Here is a 27,559-nt window from a genome sequence, read left to right as displayed (position 1 = left end):
GCAAATTTTTCAAAAAAATTGACAGAACAAGTACTTATTGGAAATATAATGGCATTAAGCTTATAACACCCAGGTTAATCTACAGTTATTTTTATTGAATTTCTAAAGATTAATGATATCAAAATCATATCTGTCCATTTAATTCTGTATAATTATAAGAAACAGAAATTTCATGCATTTTTCAACATTTAATTTTATATGCATTAAGCAAAAAAATGGAATAAAATTGCACGACAATACACTATATATAATATATATATATATATATATATATATATATATATATATATGAATCTTATATTAATTTATGGATGACTGCATTTTACATGTTTATAGAAAATCAAACTTACTTTTTTCAAAGCACTGTATTTAAGGACAGCAGTTTAGTTTTCTTATGAGATTGTTGAGTATTTTTTGTTGTGCACGACGAGATTCTTCAGTTTTTCTGATCTCATCTTCGAGATGTTGTAGAGCTAGCAGGAAGCTAAAACATACACAAGTAAAACATTAACTGGACTTTACTATGTTGATATTAAAGTTAACGAACTGAAAGTGATCAGCTTTTAGATAGAGCAAGGCAAGTACATTCAGTCATTCACACAATCTGACATGGCTCTATACTAGCTTAAATTTATGTCTAGATATTCACAGTGATAATGGACAGAGCAAAAGTTTGACAAGTCTATTTAAGAAAATTCAATATGTTATGGGTAATGTCAATAAGCATTAATCTCATACATTACACAATCTTAATATTAGAACATGCAATTTCATCCCAAGTTAAATCAAAGTTTTCCCTGATCAAAAATGTTCTACTATCTTTAATTTGTTGTTTATCAATGTAAGGGAGGGTTTATGACCCTTCTGACCAACATTCAAGAACCTTTGCCATCTGGTGCATAGTCTGCCCTGTCTGCTGTGGTACTTTTTTGAAAAATTCCCTAAAAATGATCAATGGATTAATCCAGATTGAAAGATGGACAAGTCCATTTAAGATATTAACTTATTAAGCATGGTAAGGATTTAACATAGTTATGCTGGATTATTTCACAAGGTCTTATACTTAAATTAATCACACTGAAGTCTTCTTCTGAGATTATATCAACACTAATGTCATTTACAAGAAAATATTTATTTTGGGTAAATGTAGCTTTTCTTTTTACCACTTAAACAACAACAATGAAAGTATATACTGACCTTGTGTCTGAAGCATCCTTAGTGTGTAGAGAAAGAGCAAGATTTGCTAGGGTACGTAAACTCATAAGACCGGACTGTGACAGGCTAGCTGTTGTCAGGTTTATATTTTGTAATATCGCCTCAATACGTCTACCTTAAAGTGAAATAATAAATACATAGAAAATAACCATTCCAAGTCATCATAAATATTTCTCTCATTTAAACACTGGAATACAGGCCTTTTATTAATCATTTTTGAATCTGAAAGTCATAGTTAAACTTGTTTCTAAACCATGCCAAAAACAGAAAAGAATTAATCAAATATAATTTTCATTTCATTCTATACTCTATAGTATGGTACATGCCATAACAGTTTTATTCAGAAATGATTAAGGATAGATGTAAAACATGAAAGTCCAAACATTATACAGTACACTCTTCTACTCTTAGTGACTGAGAGAAAAAAACAGCCTAAATCTATTTACTTTCAACATTGTATTCCTCAGCCTTTTGTCTAAGATCTTCAATCAGCAGCTGGCAGTCTTTCTCTTTCTGCTCATTTCTTCTCATTAGGTTGAATAGCATGCTGACTGTAGACTGGTTAAGCTCATATGAAGGCACAGACTGGTCCCCAAAAACTCTCTCTAACCATACTTGAACCTGAAATACAGTCATAAAAAGCTGTATGACATGTGTTGTAATATTGGGTAGAGAGAAAATCTACTAGATCTTTACGGATGGCCTAGTGCTAATATCAACCACTGCACTGCTCTTTATAAACATATATCTAAATGTTTATCAAATATTTCACATTACATTTATCAATATTTCTTCAAAATTAATAATTCCCTACTTAAGTTTAGTTGGGCCTTGGCTTATCAACAGATTATATAGTACTCCCCGCGGGTACCGCGTCCTTGCCCAATCCGGTGCAATCAGAAAATTTGTTTCTTTACATTAAAGTGAAAGTGGAAGTGCTGCTTTTTTTAATTTGGATAAAAAAAATGTTAGAAATATTTTTATTTCAAATAAATTTCTGTCATTGATAGGAAAATCCAAAGCTGCCCGAGTGTGTTGGAAATACTTTTTTTATTTTATCCCATATTTACTGGTTAAACTGATAATTTCATGTTCTGACAAATGAAGGTTGTCTGCTGAAACTGCAGTGACGTCATATTCTGTTGAAAACATTCTACTGAAGCCAAAAAGGGCCATCAATTTACATACCACGGTACCATAGTGCTCTCCGATTAAGCTCCCATTCAAAACATGACTTAAATGACCATAGATGATTCTAATTTAAATCATTGAATTATTCTATGAATGACATGTGTATTTTAAAGTCAAGATGCGACAGTTAAACACAATTTAATAAAATAGTAAATACAAGTACTTTTCATGTGTACAATTTCCTGGAAATAATAAGAACAGTGGTACCATAGGGGACCATCCTACGTAGTTTTATCAAGGTATGCTTCACTTTTTTCATGGCATATCAGGGCTACAGATAACATTTTGTGTATATTGGGTAATTACCCCTTATTTTGTGATCTATTGGATTTTTTCTATTTTCTTTGAGTTATTTCTGTATTTTTTACCCTACCCCCTCTAACCAATTTGGGTTATAAAGTACAAGTTGAACTTCATGCATTTTACCCAAAATTTTTGACCTTCATTGTAGACATTTGTAGGTTTTGTACGGTAATAAAAAAGCTACTTACTACTTTGCTTTATGGTTTATTGGCCTAGGAAATTTCCAAGTTGCCTTATATAATTTAAAGGTTAAAACAGTCTGAAACAGTATGATCTGCTTGATGTACGCGATAAGTAATAATTTTCGTCATTACGCACCAGTTCAAATGTAGTTTGTATAAATAAGAATTCATTTACTTTTTCTTACCCTTAGTTATTATTTCTATTGGGTTTTTAGACATTTTAATTGGGTAATAACGCAAATACGCATGTTATCTGCAGCCCTGGCATATTGATGAATGAATACGAGCATGTCAGATTCCTCAATCTCAGCACGATTATTAATTTGGTGAACTTTCCCTACGGGTCTGCATGGTCTGTCTGCATTCACGTCATTTCCTACTAGTATATACCCTGAAGACCTTAAGCTAGTGTTGCCGTTGGCGCAATGACTTACAGCAAATAGAAGTTATTTAACCAATTTTGTTTTTTGCATATGTAACATATATTTTTAAGGACTACCATTTCAAAAAATAATTAGCTATGTGTTTTGCAAACATGAAAAAAGGAAAAGATTTCGAGACATTTTGGCCCCAAGACGTATCGGCCCAAAATTACCCAAGACGTTTCGGCCCCAGACATTTCGGCCCTTTACCAAATCGGCCCCAGAATAAGTATGGGTTAAAACCGGTATATTAAAATTTCATAGTTATAATAATCATAAATGACAATTTTCATGAAGTGGAACGCCAATTTCCAAATACCTTGACTTTATATTACAACCATATATGAAAAGAAATACGATACCTTCTATATATTTTACGTAAGATTAAATCTTTACCAAAACCATTTAAGATTAGATACTTGTTGCATTCAATGTAAAGTTCAATGTTTATAAATATCTCACAATAAATAGCTACTCGCAATTATTTCCTTGATATTGAAAAATCTAACACATTTAATTATCAGGTAAGGAAAGTTAGTTGTTCATGCACGTGAAAATCGAAACATTCGGTCATGTAATTTTACAATTAAAAGAAAACAGAAGCCATAATATCTATAATTATTTTGTCACTGTCAACATTGTTTGATTAAATTAATAAATAAATTGATACGATTTATACTTTACTCTTTGTTTCTGTACCGTCATTGTATATTCTGTATTTAAAAAAATATCGATTCCTATAATAGCACGTGTTACAATTATTTCAGTTGTTTTTTTAATTACACTGATCTTTCTTTTGAATTGATGTTAATCTGGTTAATCAATCATTAAATCAGTATATATAATAACAACAACATTTCTAGGTGCAATAGGTGCAAAACTAATTAATTTTTGGGAAATAAACAGTAATTCAGTTACACCTTGAAAAAATTACATAGATTAATTAAGATCAAAAGATGTTTTCTAAGGAATAATTGTAATTAACTTTCTTAATCCAGAAGTTTAAGTGGTTTATTTTATAAATTAAGGATAAACCTGCCTTTATTCAGGTTAATATACGTACCTGCTTTATTGTTTGTTACACCTTTAAAAACATTAACGTATATTAAACTTATACTACTTGAGAAGTCCGGCCTTATTTCTTTGAAAGTTAGGAGATTAAGAGCAATTGCTTTAGAAACATACAAAATTCTAAATGATATGTCTCCTGTTTATTTAAATGATTTACTACATCTTAAACATTCTAAATATAATTTTAGACACACCAATATTGTTGAGGTACCTTTACCAAGAACTGACAGATATGGTAAGAAATCTTTCCGGTATGCCGCTGCCAAACTTTGGAATAAACTTCCAGATAATTTTAGACAAACTTCATCTTTTAACCATTTTAGATCATTGATAAATACTTGGCAAGGGGAGAACTGCTCTTGTACTTCATGTAATATCACATAACGCATGTACATCATCAAAAAAAAAAAAAAAAAAAAATGTTGGCAGCGACATGCTGGATGTTTCAAGTTCTTAGTTACAGGGTTCCCACTCTTAGATATTTTGAAAATTTAAGGACTTTTCCAGGACTTATCAAGGACCTTTTTTGATTTTTTAAGGACTTTTTAGAAGATAAAATTTCAAGCTATTTGATTTTTTTTGTCCTTTGAATATGTTCATGGTAATGTTTAGCAACACCAATAAAATACATATAGTTCATGACATAAATCTAACTCTATCTAAGAAATACATTCAGTGTCTATAAATAATGAAATGTACTTTGTGACAGAAACTGTTTTTGCAGGTTGTGTGCCATTTTCATGTAATTTTGCTGTCATTAATGTTTCAAGGGATCACTTTTTGACCAGATATTCATAGTACTTATTAAATAAGTTACCACACATTTGACCTCAGTCCACTTAAAGGCTTCAAAGAATGGCAAAAGCATGTCACACTGAAGGGTAAAATTATGAAAACTGCCTGCAGGTGATTCGACATTCAAAATTTCACAACTTTCATGTTTAAATGTTGTATTCTGCTTAAGTCAGTGCTACGGGAGGGGGGGGGGGGGGGCGGTGTTTAAAAATGTATATTTGGGTATGTTTGATTACATCTTAGTGAAATTGTATATTGTATTCATGATTTAAAACACAATTTTATTAGTACAACACATTATTTTTAGTATATATTGGCTATACTTAGGTATTTCGTGCTACCCGTGTGGCCAATTGGCTGTGCTCTGCCTTTACAATAGTTCATGTATGTAAATTAATGTAATACTATTGTTAATTTTATATTGATATACCTTTGGCTTTTAGCATGGTTGTGAGCAATTAGGATAAAAAACATTGCCCAAGGACACAACCATACCTGTGAGCTTTCATCTTTTTCATGTGCTTTGAGCACAGGCCAATGAAGCAAACTTGGGGTCGATTTGTGTCTGTCTTATAAGATTTTCCAAACAAAACCGCAATAGTAACCAGAAAATAAATGTTAAATCTCATAAATGTCAAAATTGGCCTCTTAAAACACTTGTAAATCGAAAAATCATCAACATTCAAGATGCGGAAATCAATATACTGTGCTAAGACCGCCATTTTGGTTGTTTGATTTACCTCCCCTTTTCCAGACTAATTCCCGTACCTTCCCGGACTTTTTTCTGTATCAACACTAATTCCCGGACTTTTCAAGGCCGGGAGCTAGTGTTTTCAAATTCACGGACATTTCCCGTTTTCCCGGACAGCGTGGGAACCCTGTAGTTACTTTTGCTTTGTTTTTGTTTCATCAATGTGCTTGTTTTAATTATCTTATATGAGCTGCTTTTGTGTGCTTTTATTGTGATAGATTTATTTTTATTTTATGTGCTATGCTTTTGTGTGCTTTTATTGTGATAGACTTATTTCTATTTTTATGTGCTAATAAATTTAAGCTATGTATCATTTTTTATATACATGTATAACTTGAATGTTTGTGTGTATGTTAATGTCAGGGTTGATGTTCATTATGCATATTTTAACCTTGTCATTCTATTTCTTAGTCCTAACAATGTTTTATTTATTTATATATAATTTGCTCTTTTTATAAGTTGGTTTGCCTATGAATTTTATTGAGTGTATGTATGCTTGATGTTCCTCTGCTTAAATGTGTGTGTAATAAATATAAGCTGTGATGTGTGATCTTAACCTTTAGTATGTTTATAAATGGATTTTTTTATTAGATCTGATATGTATTACTTCTTACTTTTGTATGCTACTGATGAATGCTAGTACAGTGCTGTTTGTCTACTCTTCTTCAGTGTTCTTGTTAATGCAATGCCATTTGTCTTATTTTATCATAACCATTTTCGTCATCTATGATATCTTAAACATGTGTCTTATATTATAGTAAACGGTGTAAAAAGCTCATCAGAGCTTATGTTTATTGTTGATGTATCCGACTTGTAAATAAAATTTACTTGACTTGACTACATCTAAATGGTTCAAGAGATCAAAAGATAATATTTAAGGTGATTCTGCTTTGCCGGCCATGTTTGTTTTCACCAAGTCTGTCCAAAGTGAAAGTAGGTCAAAATTCATATAAGAACAAAGATTACAATGTAAAATGATGAAACACTTGAAAGTACACTTCCAGTTCTATGTTTTAAAGACTATTTAAAACAGAAATACAAATGATAACAATAAGAATATTTACCTTGAATGTGCTACATTTCTGAAGACCAAAAACATTCTGTTGCAAAGTTTTATGCACATTTCATGAATGGCAAAATCCTTTTTAAAGTCTGTTTTAGTGCCTACAAAAGCTATTTTTTGCAGCAAATACAAAAATCTTTCAAAACTTAACTCCAAATAAATCCGTATCTCATGTCCTTCTAAGCACATGGCCTCCATTATTTTTTGTAAAAAAGTAGTGCAAGATTAGTCCAACTAATTAGACTTGTCAAAGAGACACCGAGATAATTTTGGACGGGCGCTGTCTTTTTTCCAAGTCCAACCACGAACTGCATTTTTATGCACGGACGCTTCCCAATTAGAAGTTGTTGGGAGCGAAAACTAGAAAAGTTTCAAAGAAACGGTCTACATTACCTGAAAGAGAATCGTTTTTTATGCAAGGTTCCAAATTATCATACTTCAAAGTCGAACAGAAGTCTAAATATTCCACTTTAATTTTTCAATCGTTGAAAATTATTGAAAGCGGCCATATTGGAAATCGGTGTCATGGTAAAATCCATGGTGTAACACAGGTATCGGCGGCAATCGATTGTATTTGCCAAGCTTTATTATACAATTTGTTTATGTTATTTATATGAATTATTGCAGGAATAACTCTTTTATTCAAACACAAATATTTCAGAATTAAAAAGAGAATGTGAAAAGGAAATTCTGATAACCTTACTTAGAAATTAAATAGTTTATGATGTCCGATGTCAGATCATACTGCATTTAAGTCCGTTTAAATTGTCAAATTAGATATAATTAAGTTGGATTTTTTAACATCTGTGATCATTAGGTGAAATTTCTGAACTACCTTTTTATTTTATAACCCTGCCATGATTTCCCACATACGAAAATACAATGTAATTGTAGGTACATCTTAATGAATTATAATTATACTATACATGATGAAGCAAAGAAGAATTTCAATTTATATTACACTCCATATCAATTTCTAGTTTATTATCTTAAAAGAAATTGAGGACGGTTGTGTAGGGGAAGAAGTTCAAAACAACCAAAAATAACTTTAAAATTCTGAAAAAAAATCTTAAAATTTCAAACTATAAAATGGAATTTCAGACAGTCCTCAGTAAAATACAATTGTCGCACAGATTTGACGGGGTTTATGATAAAAACGCAGCAAGCGGAAATTTAGTGACCGTTATTTAGACGTTGAATAGCATAACAATGTAAGACAGATGGGAGAAATGTAGAACGACTGACGCAAAAGGACACCAAAACCTGATACCAATTAAAAATTCCATGTTATCTAGTTCCCGTTGAACGGCACCTCGAATGTGTCACATTGAAAGTTCCATGATTACCGCCGTATTATGTACACATCTGTGGATGTTGATTAAAAATTTCAACATTATTATGTTTAAGTGATCAATTCTGTTTAAACCAGCGAAAGGGAGCACTTGCACCTACCAGAGCCGTCTTTTGGCACTCCTGTGTATTTATGTTTTCGATTTTTGCAGTTACAGGCGTATTTTGGTGTGTTTTTTTTTGGAGGGTGGATACATGAATGTGGAATAAGTTTTTTCTGTTTCTTTACATTTCTTTGCTTGCTTGCCCGAACCTTGTATTGATAATCATTATCTGTTTGTTACGGTTCGGCAACATGTTTACACAATGATAAACAAGATGAACAAGAGGAAAGGCGGCGTTCAATGAACGCAACCCCCACAACGACCCAGGAACATGAACCATTGGCAAGGAGCCCAGGAGGATCCTAAATTAAAACGGGACAGGGCGCAAGGGAGAGCACGGTCAGGCTTATCACTAAAATGTAACTGAGAAGGAAATCAAAGAAAATAAATAAATGAATGATTAATAGAACCACTAAGTTAACGAGCACAGGGAAGGGGATAGGAAATTCGGGAGGGGCGAAATAAAGAAATAAAACTAGGGGCAAAGGGAAAGATACTTACCAAAGACGAGAAAACAACAAGGGACACAAACAAAAGTGTCACCAAAACCGTATGAAACAGGACCACTAAGCTAACGGGCACAGGGGAAGGGGATAGGAAATTTGGGGGAGGGGGCGAAATAAAGAAATAAAACTAGGGGCAAGGGGAAGATACTTACCATTAGACGAGAAAACAACAAGGGACACAAACAAAAGTGTCACCAAAACAGTATGAAACAACAAGACATACACCTTAAACATTTATAAGTCTCTTAATCTGTTCATTTGAAAATTCTGATCTTCTCAATGACTTTTTTTTTAATATCCTCTACTTAAAATTTATTTCAATTAAAATATGTGACCCTTCCTTTATAGTTACAATCAGCATATGGCTGGATCACAATAAAGTTCCTTTTTAGTAATTTAATAAAGTATGTCAAGAAGAACATTTAACTTTATCAATAGGTTTAATATGGTATTATATATCGGCAATCGGTGAAAAAGAGCTCTTGAAATATTATTTGTACAAAATACTGAATAATTTGTGTATTTCAAATAGTTTCCTTCAATATAGTTTTTTACGTTCTTAATTGTCATATAAAATATGCATGTATAAATGAAGTCAGTATTTTATCCGAGAGTGACATTTGGCAGTCATTTGCAGTAAACAAGAAGGCAAACCACCAATTGATAAATGTTGAGTACATGTATTAAAATATTTTAAAAAATATTAAACAACAGTACTTGTACGGAGCCTATTTGCGACCATTGCATTTAGGTTATATACAAATGATACTTTTTCAATAGTATTTAATAATGCACACATTTATTAAAAATAATGAATAGATTTATTTCCCCCGATATTTTGTTTAATTTAATCTTCATGCGTAACCCACACTTACCTGCTAGACACACTGGTAGCTACTACCAGCTTTCACGGAATCGATTTTTTTGACGATGACGTCATAACATGTCCGGCCGAAGATAGAGTAGACAGTACAAATTTGAAATAAATCGGCATGTATACGTTAAGACAGGTACAATCTAATATTTTTTCTAGGAGAAGTTAGTACTAAAATTTATATTCTATTGATCTTTAGAGGTAATTGAAGTTAGGTTTAAGCAGTAAAAATCAGTCCAAACTATCGATAGTGTTACCGGTAGATTTTCCGTGCGTAAAAATGACAGTTAAAATTAGGCGTAACGGTTTGACAGTAAGAAAAAAAAAGTCTGTAAAATGGGTCAAACCGTTCACGCCGAATTAATTAGGCTAGTGCAAGATAACAATCATCATTTATAGCCTTATGAACTACAATTAAAATGAAAACACAATCAAACTTTAAAATCTAACCTTTTTAATGTGTAACAGTGAAGTGTGTCTGTTTGTCATGTACACAAGAGATAGGTAAATGATGTTTATTTTCATGGTGCTACTTTTTTACACATGTCATGGTGGCCATGATTTTTCAAGGTCAGATAAACTACTTTCCTAAGGTTTATATTTTTTAAAGTTTTTTGTATTTTCTGCAAAAAATAGCTTTTGTAGGCACTAAAACAGACTTTAAAAAGGATTTTGCCATTCATGAAATGTGCATAAAACTTTGCAACAAAATGTTTTTGGTCTTCAGAAATGTAGCACATTCAAGGTAAATTTTCTTATTGTTATCATTTTTATTTTTGTTTAAAATAGTCTTTAAAACATAGAACTGGAAGTGTACTTGCAAATGGCTCATCATATAACAATTCACGAATTCGAAAACCTAGCTAAACGCCTTTTTCCGGTACTTTCTGTACATAGCTCTGGGGAATTCACCTAATGGAGTGTAATAGCGAAGTCAATGTTTTCGGCCTTTTTTTAAATTAAACTGAAATAAAACACTTATTTCTTTATTAGAAAATAATTAAATATCATTGTATGTATAATTCTGTAAAAAAATAAAGTGAATACACAAGTTTACGCAGAAAATAACCTTATTTAGTATAGAAGATTCCACTACGTCTGTTTGAATTTTATTGATTTTCATTATAAACTATTTATTTTTTGAATAATTTGCAATAGATATTAAACAAATATTGATAATTTTCAAAAACATCAGTTTATTTCACCTTAAACGGTTAAATAATGATAGAAAAATAGACATATCTCGTAACTGTGTTATGTACTTCATTTGGTGTAATTCCCCAGAGCTTAAACGGTAACATACCGTAACATTAACCTTAAACGGTAACATAAAACGGTGTTTAGCTAGGTTTTCGAAAAGGTCAATGTGAGCTTTGTTGTTATATGAATTTTGGCCTACTTTCACTTTGGCCCCACATAGTGAAAACAAACATGGCTGACAAAGCAGAATCACCTTCATTAATCATTTAAAGAATTAAAGTGTCATAACTGTTTAATTGTAATTAAATTAATTGTTGTTAATCAATTCAGCAATGTACTATATAGTACGGCCGAAACGTCTCGCGGAAAAGGGCCGAAACGTCCAGGGGCCGATTTTCCCACTGGGGCCGAAACGTCCTGTTTGCTTACTGCAAAGGAAAATGGTTCTCACAAAAATGTCGAATAAAGACCCATCACGTGTATAATCTAACCGATTGATATATGCAGGCTGGCCTTCACTTGCATTATTTTTGGTCCAAAATTATTTACACTTACTTCTTGGTGTTGTCTGTTCATTTTATTCAACAAAAATATCAAACTCCTCGCAGCGGTTACTTCCCCTGATCTGTACAGTAACCACTGCCACCACAAGTAAATTCGGTCGAATATAGCCGGATATATTTTTTTCACTTTTAATTTTGAAATAGATTACTTTATATCATTTTAGTTTTCTTTCGTTAAATAGTTATGCTTAATGTACAAGAAAGTAAAAAAATATACGTATAAAAATTATTTTGTAAACATAACGAAAGATATTTTCACTGTGACACCGTATGCATAGTAAACAATGGCAGAATATAAACAGTTATTGAACGATTGCACAAAAAAGATTTGATCCCGCACTTGTTTTAAAGTGATAACAAATTGTGTGTCTTGAACTTATTTTGTCTGGTAAGGATGTAATTATAAATCTGCCAGTTTGATATGGGATCCTTGGCGTTCTGAAACTGGCCGCCATGTTTTTGTCACATGATACAACTATCATCACGTGATTTCAGTGGTGGCAGTGGTTAAAGTAGCAAAGCGTGACGTAACCGCTGTAAGGAGTTTGCAAAAATATTTGTTTACAAAATACCGCGCATTGAAGAATGATTACTAAGGGGGAGTAATTCTAATTTAAGGGCAAAGTCTAAAACGCGGACAGAACCGGAGGAGGGTTCGGTCCCGGGATCTTATTGACCTTTTCGAAAACCTAGCTAAACACCGTTTTCCGGTACATTACCGTTTTAGCTCTGGGGAATTACACCAAATGAAGTACATAACACAGTTACGAGATATGTCTATTTTTCTATCATTATTTAACCGTTTAAGGTGAAAAAAATTGATGATTTTGAAAATTATCAATATTAGTTTAATATCTACTGCAAATTATTCAAAAAAATAAATTGTTTATAATTAAAATCAATAAAATTCAAACAGACGTAGTGGAATCTTCCATAATAAATAAGGTTATTTTCTGCGTAAACTTGTGTATTTACTTTATTTTTTGTATGGAATTATTCATACCATGATATTGAATTATTTTCTTATAAAGAAATAACTGTTTTATTTCAGTTTAATTTAAAAAAAGGCCGAAAACATTGAGTTCGCTATTACACTCAATTAGGCGAATTCCCCAGAGCTATGTACAGAAAGTACCGCAAAACGGCGTTTAGCTAGGTTTTCGAATTCGTGAATAGGGAAAACAAATAAACTATATTTGTGTTGATCTTTGTCGTAATGAAAGACAATGAAACGTTAACTTTTAATGATATTGTATGTAATGACGGGTATATTGATTTCAACTTTTAAAAAATAATATCAGCTCAATTCAATAATATAATAAACTATCCTAGCCCCTGAGGGTCAAGCAGGAAAATAAAAAGCAAGTTTAATTCAACAAAGCATTTGTTTTTATCTACTAGTTTCACCCTGTTTATTCAGTAAATTATTTATAAAGTATTTATTTGATTTAGTACATGTGTTAAAAAACAAACATTTGTTATTTTTTTATCAATATATTGCCCCGAATTATTTGTTTTTTATTTACTCAAATGTCAAAGTTTGTTCTTTTTGCAAATTGCCTGTGTTTATCAATATTTATTTAGGTTCTCGATAAAATTCATTCACAATACTAAAATTGAGACTTTTATTGGTGTAGAGCTTTTTTTAATCATTTTAATCTAAAATATTATGACAGTGTGAAAATTCTTGTAATAATTCTTGATATATTTCGTTTGCTTTAACCTATGATAAAAGAAAGGTGTCCTGTGTGACAAGAACAATGTAAACTATGAGAAACAAGAGCGCTCAGTGATCACGTGTCACCTCATGATAGCTTATTGCATGTGGCAGCTTCTGTGTGATAGAAGACACAAAAATCATTAACTGGGCAAAACACTTTTTTTCAAGGGCAATAACTCATTCAAAAATCATTCAACCAGACAACCTGTGTAATATGCAAAAGTATTTGAGGTACCAGACAATCCTTCAAAATTTCAATGAAATTGCATTCGTGGTATATGAGGGATAGACTTTAGCGACACTATTAATTAAAGGGCCATAAATAGGCCAGTAAGAGCCACCGCCAAGGGGGAGCAACGCTTGACCTTTTTACTTTTTCTAAAAGCAAAGAAATAAACGGTTTAAACAAATCATAAAGAAAAAAAGTTATGTTTTCTTTTTTTTTTATGTGTGTACATATATTATAGCAAGTTACAGCATTATGACAATTTAACATAAAATTTAATTATTTGACTTGCAGGTCAAGGTCATTTAAAGCTCAATGTCTAGGTTAGTTCAACCTTTAAAAAGTTCTTGTCCAATATGTTGTTTTGTCAAAGTATAAAGATACTCCATCTCTTACCAAGTTACAGTCAAATAAAGCAAAAATCAGTGAAAATTCAATATTTTAACCTTCAAGGTCAAGGTTATAATAAAGCCAAAGTCAATTTGAGTTTAAATGCATTAAGGTCTTATCCTAAAGAATGTTCTGTTATAATATGAAGTCAATCCATTCAATAATAACAAAGTAACAGCAAGAAAAATGTAAATTTCATTAATCTGAGCTTCAAGATCAAATATGAGTGAAGGATAAGGTCTTTCTGATTAACTTAAAGGGCTATCCTTAAAAATTATTATGTTCAAGTTTGAAGACAATCCATTCAAAAATACCAAAGTTATAACCACTTAAAGCAAGAAACAAGCAAAATTTGGACATTTATTTTGACCTTGAAGGTCAGTCATTTATGAGTGAAGGTCAAGGTCTCTCTGGTCAACTTTAAGGTTTATCCTAAAAGATTATTATGTTCTTATTGAAGAAAATCCATTCAACAATAACAAAGTTATAGGCTCTAATAGTAACAAGAGCGATCAGTAATCACATGTGTCGCCTCATGATGGCCAATTTCATGTTGGGACAAATTTTGTGACAGAAGGACAGACAGATGGACAGTGCACAACTAGACTTGGTACTGATCATTCCTGTAAAGTTTGGATAAAATTGCACCAGTAGTTTATGTGGAGTAGTCCGGACAAGCTTTTGTGTATCTGGCAACACACAGAAAAAAAACACCTTTTAATCAAAGGGCCATAACTCAGCCAAAAATCATTCAACCGGAAAACCCGTGCAATATGTGCAAGAACTTGAGCTACAGATCAATCCTGTAAAGTTTCATTGAAATTGCATGAGTGGTATAAGAGAAGTAGTCCGGACAAATTTAAAAATAAAAATTATTAAAGGGCCATAACTCAAACAAAAATCATTGAACCGGAAAATGCTGACAATATGCACAACTAGACTTGGTACTGATCATTCCTGTAAAGTTTGGATGAAATTGCACCTGTAGTTTATGAGGAGTAGTCCGGACAAGCTTTTGTGTATCTGGCAACACACAGAAAAAGAAACCTTTTTATCAAAGGGCCATAACTCGGCCAAAAATCATTTAACCGGAAAACCCTTGCAATATGCGCAAGGACTTGAGCTACAGATCAATCCTGTAAAGTTTCATAGAAATTGCATTAGTGGTATAAGAGAAGTAGTCCGGACAAACTTTAAAATTAAAAATTATTAAAGGGCCATAACTCTGCCAAAAATCATTGAACCGGAAAATGTTGACAATATGCACAACTAGACTTGGTACTGATCATTCCTGTAAAGTTTGGATGAAATTGCACCAGTAGTTTATGAGAAGTAGTCCGGACAAGTTTTGTGACGGACGGACGGACAGACAGACGGACAGACAGACGGACAGACAGACGACGGAGAAGTGATCCCTATATGTCGCCACTACTCCGTAGAGGCGACACAATAACAAGAGCGATCAGTAATCACATGTGTCGCCTCATGATGGCCAATTTCATGTTGGGACAAATTTTGTGACAGAAGGACAGACAGATGGACAGTGCACAACTAGACTTGGTACTGATCATTCCTGTAAAGTTTGGATAAAATTGCACCAGTAGTTTATGAGGAGTAGTCCGGACAAGCTTTTGTGTATCTGGCAACACACAGAAAAAAAACACCTTTTAATCAAAGGGCCATAACTCAGCCAAAAATCATTCAACCGGAAAACCCGTGCAATATGCGCAAGAACTTGAGCTACAGATCAATCCTGTAAAGTTTCATTGAAATTGCATGAGTGGTATAAGAGAAGTAGTCTGGACAAATTTAAAAATAAAAATTATTAAAGGGCCATAACTCGAACAAAAATCATTGAACCGGAAAATGCTGACAATATGCACAACTAGACTTGGTACTGATCATTCCTGTAAAGTTTGGATGAAATTGCACCTGTAGTTTATGAGGAGTAGTCCGGACAAGCTTTTGTGTATCTGGCAACACACAGAAAAAGAAACCTTTTTATCAAAGGGCCATAACTCGGCCAAAAATCATTCAACCGGAAAACCCTTGCAATATGCGCAAGGACTTGAGCTACAGATTAATCCTGTAAAGTTTCATTGAAATTGCATTAGTGGTATAAGAGGAGTAGTCCGGACAAACTTTAAAAATACAAATTATTAAAGGGCCATAACTCTGACAAAAATCATTGAACCGGAAAATGCTGACAATATGCACAACTAGACTTGGTACGTACTGATCATTCCTGTAAAGTTTGGACGAAATTGCACAAGTAGTTTATAAGGAGTAGTCCGGACAAGTTTTGTGACGGACGGACGGACAGACAGACGGACGGAACAGACGACGGAGAAGTGATCCCTATATGTCGCCACTACTCCGTAGAGGCGACACAATAACAAGAGCGATCAGTAATCACATGTGTCGCCTCATGATGGCCAATTTCATGTTGGGACAAATTTTGTGACAGAAGGACAGACAGATGGACAGTGCACAACTAGACTTGGTACTGATCATTCCTGTAAAGTTTGGATAAAATTGCACCAGTAGTTTATGTGGAGTAGTCCGGACAAGCTTTTGTGTATCTGGCAACACACAGAAAAAAAAACACCTTTTAATCAAAGGGCCATAACTCAGCCAAAAATCATTCAACCGGAAAACCCGTGCAATATGTGCAAGAACTTGAGCTACAGATCAATCCTGTAAAGTTTCATTGAAATTGCATGAGTGGTATAAGAGAAGTAGTCCGGACAAATTTAAAAATAAAAATTATTAAAGGGCCATAACTCAAACAAAAATCATTGAACCGGAAAATGCTGACAATATGCACAACTAGACTTGGTACTGATCATTCCTGTAAAGTTTGGATGAAATTGCACCTGTAGTTTATGAGGAGTAGTCCGGACAAGCTTTTGTGTATCTGGCAACACACAGAAAAAGAAACCTTTTTATCAAAGGGCCATAACTCGGCCAAAAATCATTCAACCGGAAAACCCTTGCAATATGCGCAAGGACTTGAGCTACAGATCAATCCTGTAAAGTTTCATAGAAATTGCATTAGTGGTATAAGAGAAGTAGTCCGGACAAACTTTAAAATTAAAAATTATTAAAGGGCCATAACTCTGCCAAAAATCATTGAACCGGAAAATGTTGACAATATGCACAACTAGACTTGGTACTGATCATTCCTGTAAAGTTTGGATGAAATTGCACCAGTAGTTTATGAGAAGTAGTCCGGACAAGTTTTGTGACGGACGGACGGACAGACAGACAGACGGACAGACAGACGGACAGACAGACGACGGAGAAGTGATCCCTATATGTCGCCACTACTCCGTAGAGGCGACACAAAAATCAGTGAAAAACTATTTGACTTTGAAGGTCAAGGTCATTCATGGATGAAGGTCAAGGTTAGTCTGGTCTACTGAAAGGTATTCTCCCAAGGGTTGTTGTGGCCATTATGAAGACAATACACGCAGAACTTAAAATGTTATGATCAACATACAAGTTTGCGGATGGCAATGGCAATGCCATCATGACTAAAACAATACCCCTACCTTTTTTTTAAAAAGTTGAGCTAAAAACCATTCAAGCGGAAAACCCTTGTAATATGCGCAAGTACTTGAGCTGCCGATCAATCCTGTAAAATTTCAATTAAAAATTGCATTACTGGTATAAGATCAGTAGTCCAGACAAACTTGAAAATAAAATTCATTACAGGGCCAGAACTCCGACAAAAATTATTGAACCGAAAAATGAAGATGATATGCACAGCTAGACTTGGTACACAATAATGACAAATAGAGTGTAACTGTTCAAAGTCGATGTTTATCTCCACAATAACTTAACAAATGGGGTTTATCAGTTCACAGCTCCACAACATCTGTTCACAGATGGGGCAACAAAACTACATTTGATGCTTACAGTGAACAGAAGTGACCGATGTTTTCTATTCACAGAAGATATGACAAAGGTAACACAAAACCATATTTCTCATTTAATTTGCAGCCTTCAGAATTAATGTACACATAACAATTGGTTATTGTATTGGCATGAAAGAATAAATAAATAAATAAAAATTGAATAAATAGATAAATAAATACTTGAAATGAATATCAGTGAGGGTAACAAGTAGGGCCGGGAATTATATTCGAATATTCGAAACACTTCCGAATATTCGAAACATTGAAAAACGAATACCAATATTCAAAAAAAAAACAATGTTTTTTTTGTTAATACTTTCAAATTTCAATTAAGATCGTAAATTAAACCATTAACCTTTATTGACCAGGTGTTCACATGTTTGTATGACGTGTGTCAAAGATTATCGCCAATTAACTGTGAAAACCTTGGGGTCTAGTTGATCAAAAGGACACCAGTTTCACAGTTTGTGATTTACCTGTTTAACAGTTTATTATGTAATTCTTTCCGATTTTGATTATCTTATTTATTATTTTCTGTGCTATGACCTTTCCGATTAATCAATAATTGTATTAAATTTTGTGAAGACGAAAAAATCAACACGCATTAATCGGTGCTTTATGAAAGCATGGTAAGTGTCTATATTCCGTCAGACTTTGTGTGATATTTACTGCAAATTTATCTGAAGAATGTTTTACACCTTATCTAAATTATAAATAAATTAAAAAAAATATTTAATACAAGTTAAGTTTCAATATAATTATGTGTTATTGCTAAGCAGTCGGATTAACTGAACAAAAGGCAATCGAATCATGAATTTATTTCAAAAGTAAACATATATGTCGATTTACAATATATAAAATAAAAAAAAACTTACGTAGTAATAAAGGTATTTTTAATCGTCGATTATTCCAAGCATATTTAAGTAGTATTGTATTCGACGCAATTAATTTCGGATACGTATACGTCAAAGAGAAATATTGGAACATATGTTTTAAAAACGAATATTCGAATATATTTGAATATAGAAAAAGAATATTCGAACATCAAATTCCTTATTCGTTCCCAGCCCTAGTAACAAGAAATTAACAGGACGGATAAAATTGTAAAAATATATTGCACTAAATGGTATACAATAAGCTACATACACTTAACAGTAACAATGTAAATGAACCTCCTTTAAACAATTTATAAGAAGACATGATAACAAAATAACATTTTTTGTGATGAAAAATTATTTATATTCAAACCCTGTGTAAAAATGATAATTGAAATCAATGTAATTGAAAATTACTCAAAAAAGGTCATTAGCACAGGCTAGACTCTAGTTTCCATTTACTTTTCCTTTATTTATTTATTTATTTTTTTGTGGTTATAAATTGAGAAGCAAGAGCCCCTCACCAGAGTATGTTAAATATATTTTAATCTACCAGTTACCATCTTATGGAGACTTTCTTCAGGAGATTGAAATGCATTAATAACAGTTCTCAGTACAGGTGGACTCTATTTGTTTGTAATGGACAATGTTTTTTCACAGAGTAAATATTCAAAAAAAAAATCTATTGTTTTTTCACAGAATAAATATTCAAAAAAAAATCTGTATGTATAAATTATTTCATAAATATTCATTTTTGACAACTGATATACATGTGCATGTATGATTCATTTTGAGAGAAGTAGAAAAAATAAATAATGCAAAAACATTTATTAACTACCAAATCAAAATTTATGTAGCTTGTTTAAAACCCATACACAGTCCTAGCCTGTAATTACAGACTTCCTAAACTCAAAATGACAGAAAAAAATCAATCAGAAAAATAAACAAGAATCAACAATAATGCTATAACCTGTAACAATAAAAATACTTAATTAAAAATTATAAACAAGATTTTAAATAATAATTAAAATGCCTTTTCAGAAAGTGTAACAACTATTTCCATGAATTACTTTCTGATATAAATTACTGAAATATATTTCTTGTGTAAAACAAGAAATTTAATCTAAATAGCAGATAGGTAATACATGTACAACCATGCTGGAGATGTGAAAAATTTACATAAACATTAACATTATCTAAATATGTTTGCTGTGTTGGATGTAGCACCAATTTGACCTGTATTCTAATTATAAATACAGTGTTAAAGTTGCAAAGTAGAAGTAGTTTTCCTGAATTGCAACCATTAAGGGGTGAATTTTAAACGGTAATACACAGAATTTTGAACTGCCCAATGTTCAATTGTGATTATTTCAATACAATGATACACCAACTATATCAACTCTCAAAGCCTACTGCCTTAACATAAAAGAGTAGGTGTAATTTATTAAATACATATCAAGGCAAAACAAGTGCACAACCAAAGCATGGAAATATATACACCCAAGTGAAAATTTGTCTTGAGTAATACATGTAACAAGAATCTTTAAATTAGTGAAGAGACCAATTTATGCAGCTTCTCCAAAAATGTTTGATCTTATATGTCTTTATCATACTAAATGACTCTCGGAGTAGGAACATTTTTGACCCAATGGGCATGATTCATAAAACTAGAGGTCTTCTAGGGAATGCTACATGCCAATTATATAAGCTTTGGCTGGGCATTGTAGTATTTCTCAAAGATGTGTTTTCTACATAATGTAAGTGCCTCCTAGAATGGGGCTATGCCTTACCCCAGAGTCATGATTTATAAAACTGATATAGGTACCCTAAGCAATGCTACATGCCAAATTTCTAAGCTCTTGGTTCATATAAAAATGTTGAATATAAATCATCATAACGTATACCCTGTTCATGTAAAATAACAAACACTTTTATCACATTGTCAAGATTATACATAAATCTCCCTCACATCTTGTCTATCAAATATATCTCATATTTTCATCTCAATTCTCTTGGATCGTTTTCAAATATGGCACGTAAACTTGCAACAGGCTTTTTCTCACTTTCCTCTAGGTATGCTCCGTCTTGCATCTCGTGCCGGTTGTAGAGTAATGTTCGAAACCCTAGTTCACTGAGTCCAAGGTCATTTTGTAATAGTTTCTCCCAGTCTAAAGGTATATTCTCAATGGCTACCTACAATAGTAATAACATTGATTTAATCATAGTGACAACTTGTATATATGATGATAAATCACCACTATAACAAAATTCCCATAAAAGTATTTGACAAATTTGATTCTCAAATTTGTTGGGATATTTTTTCAAGAGTAAATCCTAAAATATCTTGACACGAACATATTAGAATAAAGACCCTTCTCAAAATTTTCAAAACAATGATGTACAGTGTACTTTAATTCTGACCTACAAACCAATTTGTGTAAATGCCTGAATGTAAGACATTAAAAGTATCATTTAGTAATGTCTTTAAGAGCATGTCTTTCATTGGTGAAAATTTTCATTCACTTAAAACAAAGGTCCCAAGCAAAGTTCAAAATGATTCCTAGTTAATTCAAAGTAATATTGAGATATCACATAAACTGTTTAGTGAGCTTTAAATTTTCTCAACAGGAAATAGATCTGATAAAATATGAAAGATATAACAATCTACAATAGAACTTCGGTAAGTCAAAGTTGAAGGGACTTGCGTAAAAACTTCTGTCAAAAAAGATGATCAGTGATTATTTTTGCGGCCAAGAAAGGTGTGAAAAAAAAAAGGTGTGAAAAATGCCTGAGATCAAAGTTTTTATAAAGAAAATATAGGGTGAAAAAATCGGGACTTTCATTTTAACTTCGACACATCAAGAAAATTGACTAATCGAAGTTTGATTCATAGAGAAGTTCTACTGTACTTCATGATACGCACATGATCAAATTTGTAAGGTCCAATACTCTGGTGTTCTTGCAGAGGGTTGAATGTTGGCTTTGGATGAGGGGTCATGTCGAGGGTGAAGTTACTGAGGCTGGTATCCCTTTCTGTGAGGGGTAATGTATGTTTTATGTCCAGTTGATTGTGCAGCCAGGAACCATTATTGTGTAGAAGCCAGTATAACCGCTGCAGGTCAGTTGAACCTGAAATTATTGAAGATAACAAATTTTATACATAGAACTGTTAAAATAATGCTGAGTACATACATTATGTGACATACTGTATTTTATTTCTTTACCCAAACCATAAATTGTGCAACAATTGCTCCACTGATTTAGCAATATTTTCATTCTTTGAAATAATATTAATAGTATCTTAATATTTTGTTAATTATACATTTTCATATTAATAGTTGCATAATGCATAAAAACAACTAACCATGTGTAGTAGAGAGTATATCACTTGTGATTGACATGTACATTTGATCTTTAAACTCTGTTGTCCCAGCATGCTGAAGAGCGTTTTCTGTTAAATCAAAGATTCTGAAACAAAACAAAAAAATACAATGTTCCATCACTTTTGATATGTACAGGTTATAAAAAACTTAAAATGAGATTTTTTAAATAACAGACTTTTGACAAGAAATTTTGAGTTATACAACGTTAGATAAAGATATAGTTTTCTTTTAATTTCTCATTAAGCCTAATGAAATTTGTATCAGCATGATGCACAATTTTACAGAGTTTCGGTATCTGCAAATATTTTATAATGAATGTAAAGAAAAGTACAGAACCAAGGCTTACAACCTTGAAGAATATCTTAAACTTACGAAGTTCCCTAGTAAGAATGTCTATGAATTATCATGGTTATGTAGATTAGTAAATTTGTTTTCTTATAACAATAACACTTCCTCTCAAGATAATAGCAACAGTTACCATAGTAACACTCTATACATATAGATATAAATATCTTACTCGCTGTTGAGATAGAACACAAAAATCTGCAGTTTATCATTGATCCAGTCCTTGTTGTCCTTACAAAATCTTCCAGCTAATCTTGGTGTAGAACTACCCTTTACTAAAATTATAAAAACAACATTCTTATCAATTTCATGTCTTTCAAACTCCTGCTTAAGTAACATGGTATTCTTTCAGCATTTTCTGCTGCGAAGTGGGTGCTGTCCTTACTTGTTCCAATTCTTACATTCATTAAACCTAATTGTAGATAAACTTATTCAGGCATACAAAATTGATTGTACAAATTCATATCTAAAGTGAAAGATAAAGATAGTACCTAATGCTGCACATTGCATGATCATTTACAGTCCCAAACCAGTTAATTAGCAATGGTTTGATATTTGAATCAATATTTTAACCTTCCGACACTTAGAACATGACTATCTCAAAACTTTGAAGGTTATCCTCCATGAAAAAAATGCTCATTTATTGAAATCTGCCAAAATTTACTTCCAGCTTAGTAAAATTCAATGACTGTCTAGTAAAATAAAACTGCCATTCAACTTAGATTCTAATTCTTACTTTCAGTTAAAACCTATTTGTAGAATAAACTTATTTCAGGCATTACATAAATTTGGTATTGTAACAAAATTCATATCTTAAGAGGCTGAAAAGATAAAGATAGTTACTTAATTGCTGCAACAATTGCGATATCATTTGTAACAAGTCTCCAAACATTAATTATCAATGTGTTTTGATATTTGAATCAATAGTTTACCTTTCCCTGACACTAGAACATGATAGATACAGTCAGCTAGTAATTTCAGCTCCTCTATCACATTATTACTGAGATTAAAACCAAGGTGATCATTCAGTTGTGTAGTATTCAATAAATACTGCTGTAGGGCCAAGGCAACCAGCTGCAATAGAACAACACAAGACTTTTCACAATTTTTACTTTAAAATATGTCTTAATATAGAACTGTTCACTAATTGATGAGGAACTTTGAATGTGGCCATGTACAGTTTATAACATTGTTTATTTCAAATTTGCATTCAGGCCACCTGCCCATACACATGTATACATACAATATATATATATATATATATATATATATATATATATATATATATATATATATATATATATATAATATATATATATAAACACAATAGCATAATGACATGGCAGCTAGTTAGGATAATATAACATCACATAATATACAGGTTTACATAGAGTTGTATAAAGAACAAAGACATGTTTCAGGTGCCTTTGTAGCAATTTTCACAGACACATACAGTAACAATGGTTGTAATTAATGCACCATGATGTCGTCTAGCATGGTTCATGTAAAACCAAATATCTACTGAAGTTAACTACCAGAATATACACTTGAGTTTAGACAGAGCCTAGGAGGGGTCCATGCTCCAATTAACTTGATTTATACAAGTAGTCAATATTAAAATAAGTCCTTTCTAGTTTGCCATTTATTTCCATCACTCATGAACAGATAAAGAAAATGCCTTAGATTTGAGTGAAAGATGTTGTCCTAAAGTAGATCTTCATAGTGAGAATAGAAACTGGTTCATAAGAATATGTATTTGAAAAGTATTTAGTGATGTTTAACTTCAAACAATCAGCATTTGACTAAACAGTAAGTACCTTTGTTCCAACACAATGATGAGGAGTTTTAGTTCCTTTTGTCACACATTCTGCCTCCAAAGCTTTAAAAAGCATACACACACTGACAGGTAAAACAAACATGTCCTCAGTTATCTGGTTTAACACCAGTCTTAGTACAGAATCCACAGTGTCTCTATCAGCTGTAAGTAAGAAAAGAAAATGTTTCATTTTTGGATCAAAGTCACATCAACATCTACACTATTACTGTTATATATAGTTTGTCTTTCTGAACTGGGGAAGACGGTAAATAAATATATATGCTTCATGCATGATTTCTTGACACTTGGGGATGGATCACAAACTCTCTTCCATTAATCAACCTAAAAATCATTCTAACTAAATTTTATTCAACTGAAAATTTGTTCTAGATAAAATAAAGGATATACCATCTGATTTCCTTGAAGCCCTAGGTGTGGTTGTGGGTGCATGAGTTCGACAACCACAGGGAAGTTCTTCCATCACAGCAGAAACTGGTGTTATATGTAGCATCTCTGACTGACACAACACAAACTCTATCACTGGTTTCAGAATTCTAAAATAAATACTACATCTCAGAACCAGTCTCATTTATACATTCATCTAAATATAGTAACAAAGTTAGTCATGGGTCAACAACTTCTCAATAGCCTTGCCTGCTAAAGAAATCTTATATTACAAAGTTGGACAAATCTATACAAATATTCAAAGAATGACAGTTTAGCCTACCTAAGCAAAAAATTCAAAATGTCAGACATTTTCATGCAAACATTTATCAAATAGTTAGACCTATTTATCTTAATATATATTATAAAGTTTGACCTACTTCTAAACACATCTAAAAACAGTCCCTTTTGAAAACATTTTCATACATTATGTATAGATTGAGCAAAATCAGTAAGTCTAAACTTGTATTATCTAATGAACTAAAATTGAGTTCCATTATCACCACATATCATTTCTATATTCAAGGTAGTACATGGTTATATGAAATGAACTTTTAAGCTTACCTTTGTACAAATGGTTTCAAACATGTAAATATTCCCTCCATCCAGATTGGTATCTGAAAATATATCAAATAACTACATCAATTATTGACAATCTTTATTTTAATCACAGGAAAATAAAAACATTTTAGGAACCACTGGTGTGATAAAAACACTGAAATAAAAATATCACTTGAAATAAGAAAGATACATGAAATATACACAACCAAGCTTCCAAAATACAAACATTCTTTTTTTAATAAAACTTAGTCAATAATTTAAGAACATTACATAAATTAACTGTAATTTCCTATTTCTGTGTTAAACATTTACATCAGCCTACCTTCATATCTTTCCCAGGTACATGCCTGATATCCAGACATCCCCAATCTCCACATCTGAAATATATACATGTTATTATAATCATCGTACCTCTAAAATTGCTAAATTTTCATCAATTTCGTAAAAATATCTAAATTTCATTTGCATAATATAAAGATATCATAACTGTCATAGTACAAAAAAAAAAATGTTTTCAATTGTTTTCAACCCTTCACCCGTTTGCATTACATTTTATTTTATAAAGCAATTACTAAATACATGTATATATAAAATCACAGTTCTATGTACTTTGTCCTAACAATTTACAGCACAAGAACTGCATTATCCAAATCAATCAGGGTAGGTATAAAGTTAAACCTTTATATAAATGTACGAAAAAAAAAAAAACCACTGAATATAAAATTCTATTGTTCTTTAAAAAAATTAATATCTGAGAAAATGAATGATATTTATTTCTTTAAACATTTTTATTACCTATCAACTACTGGTATAACCACTTTAGCAATGCCATCACAGAACTCTGTTGAATGTGTTAGAACTCTGAACAGAGACATAGTAAAGTCTCGCACAGCTTCCTCGGAAATCTTCCCTTGTGAGGGTTCCTCGTGTATGTATTTCACACTTCGTGGGGAGGGAAGTTCCCCCGGGGGAGCATCACTATTCTCCTGGGTGCATGGTGTTACTGTTTGTGTGAGGAACAGAATAGACAGGGTGAAGTCTTTCATAAAATATGCCTGGAATAAGACAAAACATTTGATACAGAATTCATACAGCTCATATGTCTTATAACTGTTTAGTTAATTTAAAGTGGTACTCATGTCTTATAAGTTATAACATAACCTATACTGTTAAAGTAGGTTTATGTGGCACTCATAACATTACTTGTAAAGTTTTAAGGTAATTTGCAATGGTACTCATGTCTAATAACCTGTTATATTACCTGTAGTATTTAGGTAAACTGCAGTGGTACTCATGTATTTGAACTCATTACATTTCTTGTTGTGTTATAGTTTTGGATATAATTTAGTTATAATTCATGATAATGTATTGCATTACCTGTAGAGTAAGAGGGTAGTTAAGCTCTGGTTGACATATTAACAGTCTTGTATGGAAGTATAAAGCAGTAGTTGTTCTCATGTCTTCATAACTACAAACATACAGCAAACAATATCCAATATCTAATATAAAAAAATCTCATATAAATACAAACTGTTAACATTTCTTTTAACCAGTCAAAGGGGTGACTGTCAAAACAATTATCATCTTAAAATTATCTTAACTCACAATAAGCAGTTATCAAGTTAACTAAGACTAACTTGGAGAGAGATGTTAAAATCTAAGTGTGCATTAAAATTCAATTTTTATGATTTGGAAACTTTAAAGTAGCTTGAAATTAAATTTAGATGATGTGTTCCATCACTTTTACTGCAGATTTATACCATGATACATAATGTATTATAACCTTTGTTTTGTGTTACATGTTGTATTATATTAGGAGTTAAACATAATGATACACCCTAATCAAGGTGATAATTCTAGCACTGATTGGCCCACAGTCCATATAATGTAACTAGTTTGGGTATCATGTCACTTACATGTCTATAGCATAGTTGATATTTTCATTAAGTATTACTGTACAGATTAATCTTGACACCAACCTTTTTACTCCTTTCGCTACTAATGTGGGTTGTATCCAAGTCAACCAATTACAGTTACCTCCCCTGTCAGTCTGTGTAAAACTTTTCCTCTTCTGTCGGTATCTAAAACCTTTCTTGTTTACTCTGAATATTTCAAAAGTTTTAAGTGTATGTTATTGTTATTTGTAAGGATTTTTAGGCAAAAATCTTGAACAAAGAGTTGTTTTATTTCAACCCAGGATATTGCAAGACATTCCAGGAATGTTTATTCAGTTAAGTAGCTTAAATCAAATAAATAACACTTTATTCTTAGTCTTTTTAATACTCAACA

General features: G+C 32.0%; 2 protein-coding genes across 2 annotated transcripts in view; both read right to left on the bottom strand.

Annotated features, from left to right (window-relative positions):
• Positions 1-349: 349 nt before the first annotated feature.
• On the bottom strand, positions 350-12,244 carry LOC132730201 (HAUS augmin-like complex subunit 1). The gene is made up of 5 exons (XM_060716054.1): positions 12,148-12,244; positions 11,583-11,621; positions 1,662-1,836; positions 1,198-1,330; positions 350-484 (listed from the first exon to the last, which is right to left on the bottom strand). The coding sequence occupies exons 2-5, from the start codon at positions 11,601-11,603 to the stop codon at positions 370-372; spliced, it is 444 nt and encodes a 147-aa protein (XP_060572037.1). The 5' UTR covers positions 11,604-11,621; positions 12,148-12,244; the 3' UTR covers positions 350-369.
• A 5,663-nt stretch (positions 12,245-17,907) lies between these two features.
• The window catches only part of LOC132730207 (uncharacterized protein KIAA0825-like), a 30,112-nt gene continuing 20,460 nt past the window's right edge, over positions 17,908-27,559 (bottom strand). The window contains exons 14-25 of the mRNA XM_060716074.1: positions 27,250-27,372; positions 26,648-26,738; positions 26,066-26,325; positions 25,593-25,647; positions 25,274-25,326; positions 24,674-24,819; positions 24,267-24,427; positions 23,382-23,523; positions 22,622-22,724; positions 22,086-22,189; positions 21,645-21,850; positions 17,908-20,914 (exon numbers count right to left, since the gene is read on the bottom strand). Coding sequence (XP_060572057.1) covers positions 20,720-20,914; positions 21,645-21,850; positions 22,086-22,189; positions 22,622-22,724; positions 23,382-23,523; positions 24,267-24,427; positions 24,674-24,819; positions 25,274-25,326; positions 25,593-25,647; positions 26,066-26,325; positions 26,648-26,738; positions 27,250-27,372 — 1,639 coding nt within the window. The 3' untranslated portion in view covers positions 17,908-20,719. The remainder of the gene's footprint in view (positions 20,915-21,644; positions 21,851-22,085; positions 22,190-22,621; positions 22,725-23,381; positions 23,524-24,266; positions 24,428-24,673; positions 24,820-25,273; positions 25,327-25,592; positions 25,648-26,065; positions 26,326-26,647; positions 26,739-27,249; positions 27,373-27,559) is intronic.

The sequence above is a fragment of the Ruditapes philippinarum genome, unplaced genomic scaffold (assembly GCF_026571515.1).
Source record: "Ruditapes philippinarum isolate M1 unplaced genomic scaffold, ASM2657151v2 ctg406_1_1_1_1, whole genome shotgun sequence".
NCBI classification, from domain to species: Eukaryota; Metazoa; Mollusca; class Bivalvia; order Venerida; family Veneridae; genus Ruditapes; species Ruditapes philippinarum.
The sequence above is the reverse complement of the archived record's forward strand: the minus strand, read 5'-3'. Positions and strand labels throughout refer to the sequence as shown.

What these genes read in the sequence shown, in the direction of transcription:
- LOC132730201 (XM_060716054.1), bottom strand. Translation starts at nt 11,603, where the DNA reads ATGAACAGACAACACCAAGAA. An exon ending in TGAACAGACAACACCAAGAA is followed by an intron (nt 1,837 to 11,582) that starts GTAAGTGTAAAT and finishes ACTGTATTTCAG; the next exon opens with GTTCAAGTATGGTTAGAGAG. An exon ending in AAGGATGCTTCAGACACAAG is followed by an intron (nt 485 to 1,197) that starts GTCAGTATATAC and finishes TGTATGTTTTAG; the next exon opens with CTTCCTGCTAGCTCTACAAC.